At 34.2% G+C, this 20,058-nt stretch overlaps 1 protein-coding gene across 6 annotated transcripts in view; it reads right to left on the bottom strand.

The window, feature by feature from the left end:
• LOC126820659 (signal transducer and activator of transcription 2) overlaps window positions 1-19,558 on the bottom strand; it is a 127,929-nt gene extending 108,371 nt beyond the window's left edge. For 2 of the 6 annotated variants that reach the window (XR_007680060.2, XR_007680061.2), the window contains exon 1: window positions 19,402-19,545. Coding sequence is in view for 4 of the 6 variants with exons in the window: in XM_050548767.2 (XP_050404724.1) it covers window positions 19,402-19,470 (69 nt within the window). In the remaining 2 variants the exon portion in view is untranslated. Of the gene's footprint in view, window positions 1-19,401 lie in introns of all 6 variants that reach the window. The other 4 variants (XM_050548767.2, XM_050548775.2, XM_050548776.2 and 1 more) reach the window with 4 other exon arrangements.
• Between the last annotated feature and the right edge of the window lie 500 nt (window positions 19,559-20,058).

Raw genomic sequence — 20,058 nt, 5'->3', positions numbered from 1 at the left:
CCGTCGGGTGTGACCGGATCTAAACACCTAAAGTATCGTTTGGTAGCTCGATGAATGGGCTATTGTATGACAGACTTCCAGTCTGATTCCTGAAAGGCGGTTCAGTGCTGCTTGCAGGTCTAGTTATTATTATTATTTACCGCGGACCCTTATTTCTCAGTCCCTGTAAGAGATACCGATCTAGGAAACCATGTGGTGGTTACTCCATAAACTATTTTTGAAACTTCTGCGCAGACCGGAAGTGGCCGAATTTGGAATGGTGCCAAAAAGTAAAAAAAAAACAGCCGTTGTTTTGTCAATTCTTAACAAATGACATTTTCGGAAACCCTGAGTCTTTTCTGGGACGATAGCAGTTAAAAATTTCTAAATTTCGAAACTTCGTCGTTGACTTCTAGCGATCGAAAAATGAAAAAAATGTTGTTAAAGAGACAATTTTGTTATTTTTCAAAATTTTCAAATTTGACCTATATTTTTAGATACCTGATGTCCATCCGATTCCAGCCATATAAGTTTCATTCAGAGTTATCGCCCTTTATTTTTCGATTTTTTTTCGAAATTTCTACCCATTTGATAACCCTTATATTTTTTTGAATATATCAATTGATGTTTCTGAAAGTCCTGGAACATAAAGCTATAATGTCAGCCCATTGGATAAAGCAATTTCAACAACAATCCGTGTACCGGAAGTAGTCGAAATAATGTCTGATATTTCCAAAAAAATGCAAAAAATGGGTGTTTTGGGGGAAAAACTCGATTTCACCGTCTGATATCAACGGATTAAACAAATTAAGGTATCATCGGGTCGAGCGGAGATTGGACTACAGTATGATACCCCATGCATTCAGATACTATGGTCAGAGTTGGAAATATGACACGTCGAAAATCAAGTATTTTCTGATTTGGAGCGTTTTTGGACGCCTTTATCTCAAAAACTTAGTCTTGTGAAATATGCCACCCAATAAAACTTTGAAATGTCTGGAATAGGATATAAAAGGGACTGAAAATCGAAAAAAAGTCGAAAAATCCTTAAATTTTGGAAAATGCTCTATTATTTTTTTATTTTAAAAGATTTTCAAAAAATGATTATACATTCAGATAGCTGATCTAATTACAATTCTAACGATGTATAATATGTATTGAGTTTATTTTTGCATTTTTGGCAATTTAAATCTTGTGCATGAAACCATCCAATAAGACTTTGAAATGTCTGGAATAGGATAAAAAAGGGACTGAAAATCGAAAAAAGTCGAAAAATCGTTTAATTTTGGAAAATGCTCTATTACTTTATTATTTAAACAGATTTATACAAAATGGTTACACATTCAGATAGCTGACCTAATTAGGATTATAACGATGTATAATATGTATTGAGTTATTGAAATTTAATTTTCGATATTTTGACATTTTTGCATTTTTGGCTCTTCAGAACAAAAGAACTAAAGTGTCACTGGATAGCCCCATTAATGGACTATCATATGACATCCGAATGATACGATTTAGATGGCTAGAAAATAAATTATGGTACGCCGAAAATCTAGTATTTTCCGTTTTGGAGCATGTTGAGAGGCCTTTTTCTCAAACACAACAACTACGTTTTTTCTTAAACTTTTTTTACTCAGAGTCCTATGGGTGGACTATGGCGTGAGTCCAAAAATAAAAGCATTGAAATAACATAAACTGTCCAAAAAGAGCCTAAATCTTGGGAAAAAGTTGAAAAATCCTTAAATTACTGAAAATGATCATCTAATTTTCTTTCTTTGGAAAACAGTTGAATGGATTATTCTGAAACCTCTTGTACAGAAGGTAAGGTAACCAAACAACTTGTTAAAACTATTCCGACAAACATCCAAAAACCGGAAGTAGTCGAAAAAAATATCCGACATTTTGAGAAAAATAAACGTAAAAGGTAAAAAAAATGGTGATTTTGCGACAAAAGTGATTACTACGCAAGATTTCACCGAATCAAAACAACTAAAGAGTCATTGGATAGTTCGAACAATGGACGATATTATGACATCTAAATCGTAAAAATTCGCGGGTTAGGCAATATATAAAGGAAAGCTGAAAATCTATTATTTTCCTTTTTGGAGCCTATTCAGGCGCTTTTATCTCGAAAACTTCTCTTATTTCCTTTCTTAAACCTCTATTACTTAGAGTCCTAACGGGAGTCTATGGCGTGAATCCAAATTTAAAAGCCTCAATATAGTATAAATGGTCCAAAAGGGCCACAATCTTTGAAAAAAGTCGAAAAATCGTTATATCTGTAAATCTGCTTCTAATGGTATAAGAGAGGTAAAACTGTCCAATGGATCTTTCTGAAACTTCTTGTACAGAAAGTTAAGTTCCCATACCACTTGTTAAATCTATCCCGATAATGATCCGTAAACAGGAAGTAGTCAAAAAATATTCGATATTTAAAAAAAAAAGACAGTAAAGAAAATGGGTGCTCTTGCAACATTCGGGATTTAACCGTCGGGTGTGACCTGATCAAAACATCTAAAGTATCGTTTGGTAGCTCGATAAATGGGCTATTGTATGACACACTTCCTGTCTGATTCCTGAAAGCCGGTTCAGTGCTGCTTGCAGGTCTAGTTATTATTATTATTATTTACCGCGGGAGCCTATTTCTCCATGATCGAAAACAGATATCGATCTGAGGTTCAATTTTCTATCGGGGAAACCATGTAGTGGTTACTTGATAAAGTATTTTTGAAACTTCTGCGCAGACCGGAAGTCGCCGAATTTTGAACGGTAGCAATAAATCAAAAAGCGGCCGTGGTTTCGCCAATTCTTTACCTATTTTAAAACAATTCACATTTTTGGAAACCCTGAATCTTTTCCGAGACAATGGCTATCTCACATTTTTCAATTTCGAACATTCATCTATGGCTTTTGTCGTTCGAAATTTGAAAATTTAAATTTTTACAAATTTTTTTTTATTTATGAATATTTTTTAGTCGTGTTTCACACAAAATTAACGAGTCATCTGACGTGTGCAAAAATGTGATTTTTTTTGTCTCAGTAATTTTCCTTGGCCGCCATTGGCTAATTTAGTTTTTTCAGTCATTGATTAATTATTTATTGCTCGATTTGTGTAAAACAAAGTTCATATACTCCGTTGTCTCAATTGTCATATTTTTGTTACCGATAGAGTTATCTGTCGGCACCGGAAGTGGCTTAATTTTACCAAAAACTACAATTTTGACAGTTAGGTACCATTTTTCGGAAGCAAATATTATTTTTTTTTAAAAACTGATATAACTTAACAAGTGTGCCCTTTAAAGGCGCACAAAATGTTGGGCTCGATTTTTTTAATTTCGATTTCATTTTCGAGCAAATTCGATTTAGAGGTGTAAAAAAGGTGTAAAATTGACCTATTTACAACCCATTCGGGCTTTTCAGATTTTAAAATATTTCTACGTAACTTTTATAAACTTTTTCAGATTTTAAAATATTTCTACGTAACATTTATAAACTTGTAGCTATAATCCATACGAAGAAAATGTATGTTAAAATTAGTTTGTAATATAAGCAGTTACCTAGAAATGGGCAATTTTGCATAAGTCACTGTTTTCGTTATTTTGCCTGTAAAATAGTCAATTATTATTGGATTTTCACAAAAGTGACATCATTTGATTCAAAAAGCAAGTATGTGTCGTATCAAATTGATTAAAATTTAAAATTGACACCGGAAGTGACGCCATTTTGTAAAAAAATGCATTTTTAACTTTTAAAATCAATATCTTTTTCAACCAAGAATTCTTTAATATGTATTAATGATTTTAACTTTTGGTTTACATTCACATATTAATAAAATTCATACGGTCATATAGATTTCACAAAATTGTTTCTAACTTATTCAGTTGCGGAGAAATAGGCGATTTTTAACAGGTCACTTTTCAAGGTTTTTGATTTGAAGACTATTGTTTTTACTAAAATTATTATTAGGCTTTCAAACTTTCGTCTGAAAGACTATTGGTTTTACTAAAATTATTTGTTAAAATTATTATTATTCTTCTTCTTATTATTATTATTATTATTCAAATTCAGTTTTGATTAGATCTCAGCAACTGCTTGTCGCATCGTTTCGATTTCTTTGGTTTTACTGGGAAAGTGGGTGTGACTTAGAGGATAAAACTATTTTGAACGTTCTGCGACAATGCGAAACGTCCGAAATCACCGAAGCTATCGTTTTTAAAAATATTGCAGTAATTTTAAAAATAATCGTTGGATTTTAACTTTCGATACATTTTGGCATTGCCGGAGACAGGGCACATAGCTACGCTACTTCTGATTTTTGATTTTCGGCAAATCTTCGCAGATATTAGGCGCCAAATTTAGAAAATTTAAATTTTTACAAAAAACTTTTTTATTTTTATTTTTTAGTCGTGTTTTACACAAAATTAACGAGTCATCTGACTTGGGCAAAAATGTGAAATATTTTTGTCTCAGTAATTTTCCTTGGCAGCTATTGGCTAATTCAGTTTTCCAGTCCTAGATGAATTATTTATTGTTCGATTTGTATAAAACAAAGTTCATATGCTCCTTTGTCTCAATTGCCATTTTTTTGCATTTTTGGCACTTTTGAACATAGTATTTCTCAGGACCATTTTATCTGATCAGATAATGTAATATATCATTACAGAGCCCTGTGGCTATCTAATTGCCCAAACTGGTTATTAAAACTATCCCGACAATAATCTCCATACCGGGCGTATTCAAAAAATGAAGAAAAAGGTTAAAAAAAAATTAGCGCTCTTGCGAAAAACTTGATTTCTCCATCAGATCTTAGCGGACCAAAAGAACTAAAGTGTCGCTGGATAGCCCCATTAATGGACTATCATATGACATCTGAATGATACGAATTAGATGGCTAGAAAATAAATTATGTTACGCCGAAAATCTAGTATTTTCCGTTTTGGAGCATTTTGAGAGGCCTTTTTCTCAAACACAACAACTACGTTTTTTCTTAAACATTTTTTTACCCAGAGTCCTATTGGTTGACTATGGCGTGAGTCCAAAAATAAAAGCATTGAAATAACATAAGTTGTCCAAAAAGAGCCTCAATTTTGGAAAAAAGTTGAAAAATCCTTAAATTACTGAAAATGATCTTCTAATTTTCTTTCTTTGGAAAACAGCTGAATGGATTATTCTGAAACTTCTTGTACAGAAGGTAAGGTAAACAAACAACTTGTTAAGACAATGATCCAAAAACCGGAAGTAGTCGAAAAAATTCCCGATATGTTGAGAAAAAAAAACGTAAAAAGTAAAAACAATGGTGATCTTGCGAAAAAAGTGATTACTACGCCAGATTTCACCGAATCAAAACAACTAAAGTGTCATTGGATAGTTCGAACAATGGACGATCTTGTGACATCTAAATTTGGAAATAAAACTCAAGTTTGATACAGGATGGTAATTTTTTTAGCACATTTCTATCTAAAGTTGATTTTTTAATAACTGGGACGACATTAGCAACTTTAAAACAATCGGGTACCCTTTTTTCTTGAATGCAAGAATTTATGATATCAGTAATCACAGGTAAGAATAAATTAAGAGTTTCTTTTAGTAAAGATGTAGGGAGGGGGTAAAGAGGGCAAGGTCTTATGGACTGTCGATTTAATAATATCTCAAAGAACAGATTCGCTAACTAAATCGAAATTGTCAATGCACACTACCGTTAGCGTCTCATATTTGGGTACAAAATTACATGAATAAGAGTTATTTTATCGGAGAATAAGTTTGCAAACTCTTCTGCTAGCAGACATTTATCGGCGCAATCAGCGAGGACAGCAGTCGAGGAGGAATGGTCAATCAGTTTATTAACAACACAGAATAGTTATTTCTGTTTGTTGGCACTATTTTGAATTTTTTTTAATTGTAGAAGGAAACTTTTGATTGTTTGATTATATATTTGACTTTGTTTTTCTCTTCTCGGTAAAGGTTTTTATGGATATGAAGGGAGGTCTCACGCCACTTTTTCTCAGTTTTTCGGCGTTTTTGTTTTGCTTCAGCGGTTAACGGAACTAGTTCGCCAATGATTTTCTCAGTGTCTTATCATATGAATCAGCTTTTAGATTCACATCACACAATTCACAGATGTCGGAAAAGTTCGATTTAACATTGTTTTACTAAAGGCATCATTGTTTAAATATTTAAATTTTCGAAACGATATTGTTTTCTTGTCCAAAAGCGGTTTCTTGGTTTGAATTTTAAAGGTGATAGGAAAATGGTCTGATAGTAGGGTATCTTCCACCAGTACATCATGTATATGCATCTCATCTTGGCGTGTAATGTCAAAGTCAAGGAGATGGCCTTTATGTGTCTTCTTGTTGACATGCTGTTGAAGGTTGTAGGTAAGCAGTATTTCCCGAAAGCGATTACTCAATGGGTCTGAACCGTTTTCGAAGTGAATATTAAAGTCGCCAAGTATCAACAGGTCGCCATGTATATGCTTGTCAAAGGTTTGCTTCTTAATAGCAATTTTATCACCTATACAATTAAAAGTAATAAACAAATAGTGTACTATAGGAGTAGTAGTAGTACCACCACCGTACTCCGGCGTCATTTAACACATCACCTCTGCTTATAGCCAGGTTATCAACACATTTTGGTACCGCAAGTCTCCTTGCTGAAAATGTCGCTGGGGTCTTTGCATTACAAGTTAAAAGGGAGGCATATTCCGGCCCATTCCATCCTGCTTGCCTTACTGTAGCTGCAGAAATTTATGCCCCTCAAGCATAAATGAAATTCTCACTGTGGGTGTAAATCAGGCTGCAGTACAGATAGATGTACTTGATACAAGTCAAAACTTTCTTGTATTGTGTAAATGTGTAAATTGTTCGAATGTAAAAGTGACAGCCAAACATATGCTGTCAGTGGCATATGATATTGATGAAATTGTGTGATTTTTTTATGAGTAGGCCTACACCTGTTTACATGTATTTTTGTAAGCGGTGTTTAAATATTACATATTTTAAACACGTTTTACTTAAATGTACTGTACATGTCAATAAATTTTCATATTATATTTTGTCACTTTATGCTTACTATATGTCTTTATTTTACTATTTTTTTTTCTAATTCATTTTACTGGAACCATTTTATTTAGATAACTGTTTGTTTTTCTCTATGTACTTTTATTTACTGGTATAATCTTTTAATTTTGTACAGTGTATATGGGAACAAAACATGATCTGTCTGTAAATACATGTATTCTGTGAATATAACAACCAACAGCGCATTAGAAACCGTCCTCCTGTATTAACATGCTTTATAAATGACGATGTTATTATTATTATTGTGTACATTTTTCCTTAATACTAGTGGTATTGCTGTGTATGAGAAAATTTATATAATCGTATTTGTTTATTTTTTTTTTTCTTTCTTTCTCTAAATAAATGTACATGTTTGAACTATCTTATAATAAGTCTATTGTTTTCTTTTTAAACAAAAAGTATAATTGATGAAGGTGAATCATTATTAATTTAGCTGTATCGTTCAGATCAAATGATATTGCTATTTTTTTTGCTCAATATTATATGTAATTAAAACATAGATATGACGTTACCCGTTGATGTTTTTAACCAGTATATAGGAGAATGTACGCTTCTATTATTTATAAAACTGTCCATTATTTATTGAACATAATGGACAGGTTTACCAATAATAGACAATGTATTTTGGGATAATTTATTTCCTGAACAAATTAAATTACAGTACATGAAATTACTTTAAAACCTCATAGTTACCGAAATGTCACATGACCGAATGTTAAATTCACGTGTTTGTCTACATAAATAATTCCGTTTAAATCCGTCCGTTATATGTCACTTGTCCGTTTAATAGCACGATCGGCACTAGATCGATAATACGTTTTTATACGCCCACATTTTCACACCTTCTTTGTGAACACTCTACAGGTCATAACTTGAAATATAGGTATATGTCCCAAAGATCTCCGTTCCTTTCGATATTGGCTTGTATGGGACCGTAACTTCATGGATTATGGCCCCTGATTGTACACACTAGAGGTCACGAGTTTAGCCAATTTTGATGAAACTGAACATGTGTGTTTATAACCCAAAGTTCTCGATTCCTTGCGATATTGGCGCATATCGGACCGTAACTTCCTAGATAATGACCCCTGATTGAACAAAAAAAAACGTGTTTTGAGCCTGTGGAACCTATACAGGTCACAATTTTTATCCGATTTTAAAAACCGTTCAAATATATCACCGTTACACCATAATGAAAGTTGAGGTCGAATTTAGTGAACTGGTTTCTGCCTTGATCCTGTGTCCTGTCACTTAATATATCAGAGTATATATTAAATTTCAAATCAAAATTTGGACGGCTAGTACCCTCTATATTAACCACAGTACTAAGGATATTATCAATATCTAAATCATTTTCTGAGCAGCCTTTCCATCACAACTTTGACGGCCATTATTCCCCATATCAAGAACATCACAATTTTTACGGCTATTATCTTCCATATCGAGTACATTACCAAATGTAATCAGTATCCAAATGCTTATCACATATATTCTCATTATTAATATTTGTTTTCGACTGTGTTATAAACAAGTCGTCTCCATAATGGACAGTCTTCGGCCATTATCCATCACTTAAAATACTGAACCAGTATTTCAATCATGCCAAAATCGTTTTCACCTGTATTACGTATATAATATTTCTTTTGGATATTGTTTCACTGAAATAAATTTGAAAAAATACTTGTTTACAGAAAATATCTCATTCATTGGTGCAATTTCCTTTTTGACTATATTTATGGCGCAACTCAGGGGTTCACCGTGTCAACGCAACATTTATCTGATCTTATTGTCCCGTAATCCCGGCAGATTTGCAGAGAAATTCTCTCTGATAAATGTAAACAAACCAACGTGTTCCGTCTCATAAAAGGCATTCCCTGGTCTATTTATGGCTATTGACCCGTGACCTTATGATGTTGTTTGCTTTTATGGTTTCTGATTTGCGTAGAATTTGATTTTTTCACCCCACCCCATAATGGCTACATATATACTTCGAGGCGTAATTCGAATGCTGGCCTTATTGTGCAATACATCGGGAAAGAAATGTTTACGACAGTGACGGCCTACTGGTTTACTTATGCAACAAAGCGTCAGATTTTCATCTGAAATTTGCTGGGACGAGATGAAACGATTTTCGGGGCTAAATCACAGCCTATAATACTTCCCCATGTGGGCGTATAAAATCTATGTTAGGCTATTGGAATAAGAACTAGACCTGTGACACTGAAATGCAGCTATACCATGTTTCATATGTGACTCTGAATCTTTCCGTGCACGTGTTTTTAGTTGTTTTTTTTAATAGAGTATAATTATTCATTTATCAAGCCTTATTAATGTGTGAATCCCTAAAGTGATTATTTCTCGGCAATGGATCAGATGAGAAACCATTTTGTGATATCTGCGTGAGTGTACATCTTCATACTATTTGTTCAATATAGTTAAAGGATGAAATCCTTAATAGGTAACGAATAACACTTGTTCCGGTAACACTTGATTTTTAAGAAACGAATTGATTTGGATTAGACATCAAATTGTGAAACGTTCATTGAAATCAAATGATAAAAAAAACCTTTTAGGGGAAAAACATCTTGAAAAGTATCTCTACCAAAATTGGCTACTTTTCAGCAATGACTCAAGTGAGAAACAATTTGATCGCATATATCTGAACTATTCGGTGACTGCAATAACACATATAACTTTTAAACAAATAATGGGCAAGGTTCATTTGAACAAAAGGTTTAATATACAGATCTGGGATATTTTTAATGGGCTACATATCAAGAATATTTACATCAAATGGTAAAAGTTTTATGAAAATCGAAACATATATACCCTTTTACGGACACAAAAACAAAACCTCTCAGGGCCAGATTAAACGAGGTGCTGACTGTGTTGCAGCTAGGGGCCCCAATATTAAAGGAGCCCCCAAATTAGTTCTAAAACATGTCTCATTATATTACCGTAGAGTTTAACAAGGGAAATACCGACAGTCAAATTGCATTAGTATGAGTGAAACGCTCGATGGCCGGAATATGCCCCCTTTTCACTGTTGATGCAATGGCCCCGGTGACCAATTGAACCATTATTATTTGTTTCATCAGTTTTTCAGGAAGCGAAGTATTCATAAATTTGTTCGATCTTTAGTGTATTCCAGATTGGATTATTGTAACAGCATCCTCGTCGGTCTAAAGCAAAATCTTCATGTGATCCAAAACAATGCTGTCAGGATAGTTCCCCAATCACCAGCGACGCTCTCACATTAAGCTCATCTTGAAGGAACTTCACTGGTTGCCAGTTTATTTCAGAATCGACTATAATTTAAACTTCTCTGTGTTGTTTATGAATGCCTTCATAATTCCAATCCTGCATATATATATATCCAAACTTATTGAACGGTACGTCCCGTCTCTGAACTTACAAACATAATAATAATAATAACTGATTTATATAGCGCCAACAATTCAACTCAGCGAGCTGCTCTCTGGTGCTTTACATAAGTACAACTAATATAAAATTACAACAATCAAAAGACGTTAATCCATAAAAAAAAAGACATAAACAAAAAACGAAGAACATTATTTACTACACATGGTAAAAGTCTGACACAAACACAGCTAGAACCGTATTCAATCAGTTGTATATTTGATTAAAAAGTTCGGTTTTGAGAGACTTTTTAAAACCTTGAATAGAATTTGTGCTTTTGGCTTCGTTTGATATTGAATTCCATAACTTCGGAGCACCGACGGCGAAAGATCTATCACCGGAGTTGGTTTTTGAAAAACGCTTAATTAAGAGGTTGTCTGGTTGTGATCGAAGGGTTCTGCAAGGGTTATTGGTGTTGAGAAGGTCTCTAAGGTATTGAGGTGAAGAATCGTCATTTAGAGCAGAATACGTAATAGACAGTATTTTAAAATTGATACGTTGACGGACTGGAAGCCAATGGAGATCTTTCAGAATTGGTGTCATATGTTCATTTGGTTTCGTCTTGGTTATGATCCGGGCTGCTTTATTTTTAAGTAACCATAGTGTTTACCAGCATTTTAGTCGTGTCACTATCAATGAAAAATCTAATTTTTCCAATATTATAAATCTGAAAATTAATACTTTTACACATGGCCGAAATTTGTCTATTCATGTTCAGATGAGAGTCAAAATAAACACCAAGATTTTTTACAAAATTTGATAGTTTTCTCTTTTAGATTTTAGTAGCTGCTGCCTGCTGCCGACTTTTATTATTATTTTTGTTTTGTCATCGTTGAGTTTTAATAGATTTGAGTCCATCCATTTATGAACATCTGATAAACAGGCCTCAAGTTTGCAAATCTCAGATGGTTCAGAAGAAGGCTCAAAAGCTATATAAATTTGAGTGTCGTCGGCGTACAGATGGTAGTTAAGACCGTGTTTACGAATGACATTTCCTAAAGATGTTGTGTATGTGGTAAATAATAAAGGACCGAGAACGGTACTTTAAAACCGTTGATTTGGATGTGGAACCTTTGATAACAACTGTCTGTGTATGGTCTATCGTGTCAAACGCAACGCTTAGATCAAGCAGGACTAGTACTTACGTCTGTTTCTTATCCAATTCGTTTAGTAAGTCATTTTGAACACGTAATAAGGCGGTTTCAGTGCTGTGTTGTTTTCTATATGCAGATTTGAATACTTCGTTGAGGTTATTATCATGCAAATGTCTTTTAAATTCGGATGCAACAGCTTTCTCAATAATTTTGGAAAGAAATGAAAGATTAGAAACCGGTCTGTAATTCTTTTAGTAATTCTTTATCAAGGTTGAACTTTTTTAGTTTTTAGTAGCGAAAACACTAACGCCTCTTTCACAACCTCCGGCATGCAGACAGAAGTCAAAGAGGAATTTACAATATCCGTGATAGTTGGGACCATCACGTCAAGACACTGTTTTAGTAGCCAAGTGGGAATGGGATCTAGAGTGCACGATGCTGATGACGATGATTTGATGATCATATTTATATCCAGATTAGATACGGATCTAAATGTTGAGAGTTGCATGCCAGAGTAAGTATCACTATCCTGAAAGTCAGCAAGTGGAATTGTTCCAAGACCTAATCGTATAGTATCAACTTTGGTTGTGAAAAAATTAACAAAATCATTTGCCAAAGCTTCAGAGACTAGATTCACTGGGAGAGTCTGTTCTGGCCCGTCTTTATTTAGAATTCTATTGATAATCTTGTGAATTTCATGGGTATTACCACGATTCTGAGGCATACTGTTCATAACATGGCGACGTTTTGCATTTCTTATTGTAGTGTTAGTCTCATTTTTACATTTTATATATTTGCTTGTGTATTTCTAGATTTGATTTTCGCCACTGTTTTTCCGCTTTCCTTTTATTCTGTTTACATTTTTGAATTTCATCATTAAACCAATTTCTATTTGATCTGATAGTTATACTTTTAGTTTGAACCGGTGCATTATATTGTGCAATCTTATTATGAATATTATCATGTTCTTTGATCTGTTCATAAAACTGCTCATAAGTTATGTCGGCTTTGAATTGCTCTACATCAATGTTTCTAGTTTTTCGGATAGATAAAGCGCGTTTTATTGGTCCAGGTTTATAAAGCATCAGTTTAGCGAAAACACTGTAATGATCGGATATCAAGTCATTTTTAACACGAATGGAATTTAATAAATTATCATTGATTCTGGTAATAATAATGTCTAAGGTATGACCAATGCGATGAGTAGGCTCATTTATATGTTGAGTTCAGTGAATTTTTTTGTATGTCTGTTAAGTGGGATATCGAAGTGAATATTGAAATCCCCAACTATAACTAAACGCCCCGACGCGGAAGACAAAACATGGCAGAAAATTCTTCCAGAAATTTCACAAAGTTAGATATGTTATTTTTTGATGCTGGAGGCCGATAAACTACCACAATATGGATAATTTCACTTTTGCACTGAAATCTCAGCTGCAGGATCTCAAAGCTGTTAAATTTGGATGGATAGATGACGTCATAGACTTTCTGTGGACAACGGCGATACCCCCCCCCCTCTTTCCTACATTATTGGTTAGCAAGTGAAAAATCGTAATTTTCAGGGAAGAGTTGGTTTATTGCAAGGTTATCTGTTGACTTTAACCACGTTTCAGTTAAAACAAAAATGTCAAGATCATTATCATATTTGTATTCTCGCAATTCACCAGTTTTGTTTTTGACAGATTGTGCATTAAGTAAACACAAATTAAAGGAATCTGAGATTTTGGGTTTATATGGCAGTTCTTCAATATGTTTATTGGTTGGTATTTTGTAAAGATTAGAAAAGTTTACTCCTCTGTGCGCCTTGAATGAGTTAGTTCTGTTAGTTGTAATGACCTTGATCTTTCTATCCCATTGCCTTCCACCTCTGACCCCTCTACTTTGAACACAAAGGGAATGATGATTACTGTTGATCAGTTGGGGTGAATTAAAGGTTGTTAGTGAGTACAGTTGATAACTTGAGGTGATCATTTGTCCCTTTTGTATACAATCCAATAATATAAAACACAGTTTTGTAAATATCTTATAAAATATATCCCAAATCAGTAAAAGTTTGACAGTAACGTGTTCCTATATGGTTTACAAGTTTCTATGCTAAAAATCACAATGACACAACACAACCAACACAGTTAAAAAGACAACACAGTTAAGGCGCTTACAAGTTAAAACAGCTCCACCAATTGAATCATTTAAAACAAAACTAAAACGCTTCTGTTTACTTGTGCATTCTAACCAAAGTGGATCGAGATAATTGTGTAAATAGTGACCATAGTATGCGTGTAGAGCATATATTTGTGGATGGATTGGAGTTTTACAAATATACATTATTATTACTGGTGTCCGGTGATTGCAACTGAAAATTTAAGAGGGTTTAACGTCCTTCTTTTTTCTGCACCGACTAGGAGAATGCAACGGTAAAAGTCTAACTGACTGATTGATGGGCATTGAGTGGAATTTGATGTTGCCGTATTTACGGACTGATAAATTTTATGTGGGATGAAATTCGAAATTACTGTAAGATTTTCTAATATCGGATTTTAACTGTTTGACTAATTCACCACCCACTAATTCTCTAATCTAGATTACATGCCTGGTCTTGGCATACACCCCCGCGCAGCTCAATATGGCATTAGAGAATAAACTCCGCCGACATATCTTGTGATGCTCTAATCTCACCAACCGCAACCAAAAGCTACGTCTGGCATGGTTTGGAATTCATGAATCAGATTTACTTCGATTCTTTCTACATTCTAGCATCCCAAACAACCACACGTTATTTTTTAAATTAACTAAGTCTAAAAACGCCTGTCTACTTGTCTCAAATGCAAGGTTTTGATGACAAAGACTTGAAGATGTCTGGTTATCATTTATAAAGTTTCATTGGTGGGGGCTTCATCACCTTGAATATTTCATAAATGCTACTTAACATCTCTAGATGCTGCCTTAGGACAAGAAAGCAACCTGAATATGTTGTTTTTTAAAGAAAAAAAAACAAAACAAAAAAAACCTGTGTGATCCATAAATTCGACACCAACAAGTCAGTAACATTCCACAATTTTGAGAAGCACATAAAATGCAGTATTTCATACTGAAAGAAATGACCGCAGTTATTCGAGTTTCTATAAAATAATACTAGATTAACATTATTTTCAATAATGTGTTGCTTTGTGCATGCGTGTGCCGTGGCCATGGTTTCAATAAGCTAATATATATTTCACATGTAGTTGTTAATATATTAAAGAAAAGAGGGTTGGATTTCTGCTAATATTTCTATGAATTACTTTTGATCAATTGAATAGGTTAAAAACTGAATTCATATCTATCGTTAAACAAATTTTGAACTTCTGTATCACAACTGTAATAACATACATAGATGCATCAATTGGTTCCAGCTAGGTTACCCCATATTCCCGAAGCAATGGCCCGAGACTGAAAACTTGAGTCGTTGACGGGGCGTGTGCAATCTCGTCGCCCAATCAAATCTCTCTTGAGTACAATAAAGAGAATTTTCATGACTTAACGAGGGTGACCGCGTTTAAAAAAAAATCCCAGTGTTTGTTAGTACTGATTTCAAGAAAACATTTAACTTTGGGTGCATTTATACGCACATCGGTAAATTTGGCCGTCGCTTAAACTCGCTATTGTAACGAAAATTCTTTGACTCAAATCTCCGATATAAGTTCTATAAACGTGTTTATTTGTGCCGATTTTTACTGCCTACCTTTAAATAAAATCCATGAATTATTTATTTTATCAAAAAAGCACATGTCGTATTTCTGTCCAGTTTGTTGAAACACAATACGTAACATGACAGTCCTTCTCTCTGATCTGCTGTTTACGAAATGTTTACATTGTAGCTATTTCGGATAGCCTCGTTTATCACACAATATTCTGTTATGCACTGGTTAATTGAGCGTAATACATTTCGCGCATTCTGACGTAATGTAGCTGCGTTTGTCACCAGACGGAGAGAGAGAGAGAAATGGGGTCTAACGTCCACTCGACACAAACTAGGTCATTTCGGGACTAACATATGGTTTAATTTTATTTCAATAATTCGCTTGCGCGAAGGGGTCTTTAGCAGTGGGAGGAAACCGGAGGACCCGGAGAAAACCCACGAGGTTGGACAGGCGACCCTACTCCTTGTCACGTACAACCGGGGATTCGAAATCACGCCAGTTGACTCAATGACAGGCCTTATGATACAGCACGCACGTGCTAACCATTCGGCCATCCACCCCCCACCCCCCTGTCACCAGACACTTTACGGTAATATATTTAGAGCTTTGGTTAATCCCGATTGATTTTGTTACGTACTAATGTACTGGTTGTTGATCGGACTGTTAACCAGTCATAAATTTGGGCCAGAAATTTGCGCTGAGTATGGCAGTGTTTGAGTGGGATTAGGTCTAATCAAACGAAACACTGCGAGGGGTATGAGGCTACCCTATCTTTAGGTTATCGAAAAGAAGTATGGCACAATAATGTGTATTTAACATTTTGCTACGATCTTCTAAAATCATCATGGAAAAGAAAGATTCCAGTCACATTTCATTAAATTCCCTTGATGAGACTGATTATAAAGTACTTCCATTTTAACACATGTCATCCGTCTCATGCAAAAACGCGACATACACAATGGTTTCAAAGTCGGAAAAAATATTCAGAGGGTTGAAATATCAAAATAATTTAATTCCAGATGCAAATATAGCGTTTCTGGTCACGATATTTAATCCTTCACAGGAAAATGGGAAAACAAGTCCTACACATCCAACGTAATAGGGAAACAATGCCAAAATCATACATCAGATGGATATCGTCAATAGTTTAAAACAACCATCAAATTTGGCAAGAATATTGACCTCTTCAAAATTCAATTCAACCATTCCATTACCTAATGTATCAAAATGATCTTCTATTCAAATATTAGATAACCAAAATTCAACAAACTAATCGATGGTACTGTCGTTCGAAATATGTTATCTATCTAATAATATGTTTAGGTTGTAATGGAAAATACAATCACCAAATTAAACACGCGAATGAACCTACACAACTTTCACATCAAAGTACAGAATGCTTGCTCTAAGCGAACCTTGCTATTTGTGGTAAAGGTTTATTTAGAGTGTTCACTGTGTATAAATTGAACATATATATTGATAATTTATTAATAGCAAATTTTATTGCCAAATTTAAACCAAAACTACGCGCATTTAAATATTCTGCACGGAAACACGTTCCCCGATGCTCTTACTATTGTCCCTGAGATAACAAAACCATTGTTATAAAACAGTACAATTGTCATCGTTAAAGGAGCATTATGGAAGGTTAGATAAAGAGTTGACAGTTCTCGCTATAATAGTTAAAAAATTGATAACGTAAATAGAATATGCTGATAATTTCAGCCAAACTGCTCCACTCTGAACCGAGATATTAGCTTTTGAATTTTAGGCTAGCCTCGATCATCATTACTAAAGTCGGTACGATAAAAAAAACCAAAGTCTCGATTATCCATTTTTACTTTTAATTATTTTTCAAAAAATGTATTCCAATCCACTAAATATCACATGCTAGAGATGGCATCGAGAGTTGATTATGGTCTAGAAAATGTTAGTTTTAACAATGTAGTGTTTTTATTCTTCTCATGGAATTATCTTTTTTCATTAATAAATGTCTGATGATCCCCCTAGTGGTTGAAAGCTCTAGCTAAAATGGAATTAGTAGTTTCTTTCTAAAATATATATCTATCATCAGTGGAATAAAAATAGCAACGGTGATTATTTTGGGGGTCGGTGAAATTTGATATAATATGAAAGACTAAGGGGAATCGTCTGTTATTTGTAGTGTTATCCAAGAACGTTGATCAGTTTGGTAGATATTGCAGTCCTTACAACTAAATCGGAAACAAGCCCTGTCCATGTGTGGGGATAGTGGTACTCTTCGGTATCCTACGCCTTCATAACCAGATCAACTTTAAAATAATAATTATGTTTCACGTGTGTGTACTGGTGCATTAGGTATTTCAAAGATGATTTGCTGCAATCCTAAGAGACTTAGCCGTCCGCCGCACACGTTTCTTAAAAGTTCATTCGTGTAATTCATTCAAAAATAAAAAAGAACGCTAGTGGTTGGGCGAGGCTAATTATTATTTTAGCCGCCAAACATAAAAGGATACATTTTTTCCCCCCAATCTGGGCTGTTCAACTATTTAAAATATTTGATATGTGTGATCCACAATGGGGGTCACGAATGGATATTCTAGTTGAGACCTTTCATTTTGAAAGCTGAAGAAAGTGGCTTCAGTCATCCCTTAAATAACTAATAACACTTCTGGCTAACTTACTTTCTGGTCATTTGGGTATTTGATTAACTTTTATTTTGGGGAATTAGACGAATTTAGAGATCTGTTGATGAGGGCCGTAATCTTCGTTTTCAGAAGATTATGAACATAATCTTAATCTGAGATTGGGAGTTCTTTTAGACACCATGCTTGAACACACGCTAAGTGTTATGGCTTTTTTCGTCCAATGGTTCTTGGTTGTGACATCGGACATTATTCCAGACATCATTCGAAATGCGGATGGCGTGACGTGTTTTATATAACGCCGAAGGCTGGCATAAGTCAAATGGCGTTTTTTATATGATGATGTCTGTGTAGGCAGACAGAAGTCTCATGAAGTGTTTTATATGATGTTGTCCGTGTAAGCAGACAGAACTCCCATGATGTATTTTATATGATGCTGTCTGTGTACGAAGACAGAAGTCCCATGGCGCGTTTTATATGATGCCGCCTGGTGTGATTTACATGATGTCCTACAAATAGACGCATCATGGTGTGGTTTATATGGTGTACTGTAGATATAAGTATCAGCTTGTGGTTTATATGGTGTACTGTAGATAGAAGTATCATGGTGTAGTTTATATGGTGTACCGTTGATAAAAGTATCATGGTGTGATTTATATGATGTACTGTAGATAGACGTATCGTGGTGTGGTTTATATGATGTACTGAAGATAGAAGTATCAATATCATGGTGTGGTTGATATGGTATAATGTAGATATAAGTGCCGTTGATAAAAGTGTCATGGTGTGGTTTATATAATGTACTGTAGATAGAAGTTTCAGATAGACGTATCATGTTGTGGTTTATATAATGTACTGCAGATAGAAGTATCAGATAGACGTATCATAGTGTGGTTTATATAATGTACTGTAGATAGAAGTATCAGATAGACGTATAATGGTTTGGTTTATAAAAAATAATATGGTATAATGTAGATATAAGTATCATGGTGTGGTTTATTTGATGTACTGTTGATATAAGTATCATGTTGTGTTTTATATGGTCTACTGTAGATAGAAGTATCAGATAGACGTAACATGGTGTGGTTTATATAATGTACTGTAGATATAAGTATCATGGTGTGGTTTATATGTTGTATTGCTTATAGGTGTATCATGATGTGGTTTATATGATGTACTGTAGATAGAAGTATCATGGTGTGTTTTATATGTTAGATATTTTAGGTAGAAGTATCATGATGTGTTTATTAGTAATTAAATAATAATTTATTATTCTTCAGTGGACACAATATCCTATTATGTAACAATAGTATTAATATATTTCCGAAACACTCTGAAATACTCAAGTTGCTAGGTTGAATGATACAATGGGATTAACATATATATTCAGACGGGCGTGACGTTCGTGGATATGTACTGTTATTGAAACTATTGTATCTTGTCCATTACTGATTTTAGATGAATCAAAAATATGTTTTAAAATAGATGAATTATTGGTTAATACGTCAAGGTCATATTTTCCTACCTGTTGTACCATCTTCATCCGCAATCGTGTCATACTATCATGCATCGAATCGCTATCGGTGGCCGCCATTTTGACTGTTTTTATGGACAACCAAGCCCTTAAAGGCCTCACTGAAAACTTTCAATGTCTACATACAACAAACTTTTGTTGTCGCCGTTCACTAGCGACACATACATACACATTCACAGGTTCTATCCATTAGATAGAGAGGGACTTGGGAGGGATAATAAACTATTATTCTCTTGTTTGCCATTACAGAAGTCGAATGGCTGATGTTTATTCATAAAGCTTGAATTATTTACCTAAGTATGTGTAGTACAAACACAGTCATACGCCTTGATTTATTGTAAGTCGATCACTGTTATCTATATTCATATTAAAATCTTGTCTACAATTACATATATGTCTATAACCTATATCTTGTAGGGAGCGTAGAATTAGACTCCTCAACATAAAAAATATCTCTGGGCCCGGTTCCTAGAAAATTTTGGATAAAGTTTGCTTAAAGTCCTGCTTCTCTTTTTGTTACGTAAGAAACTTTATAAAATACTGTCTCTAGAAAATTCTCAAAACCGTTCTTACGTAAGCACAAGTCAAGTATGAATCTAAGCACATTGTGACTGATAAACTGAGACTACGATGCTCTCTATCGTCATA

The sequence above is a fragment of the Patella vulgata genome, chromosome 5, assembly GCF_932274485.2.
Source record: "Patella vulgata chromosome 5, xgPatVulg1.2, whole genome shotgun sequence".
Lineage (NCBI taxonomy): Eukaryota > Metazoa > Mollusca > Gastropoda > Patellidae > Patella > Patella vulgata.
Note: the sequence above shows the minus strand (reverse complement) of the source record. Positions and strands in the feature narration are given on the sequence as shown.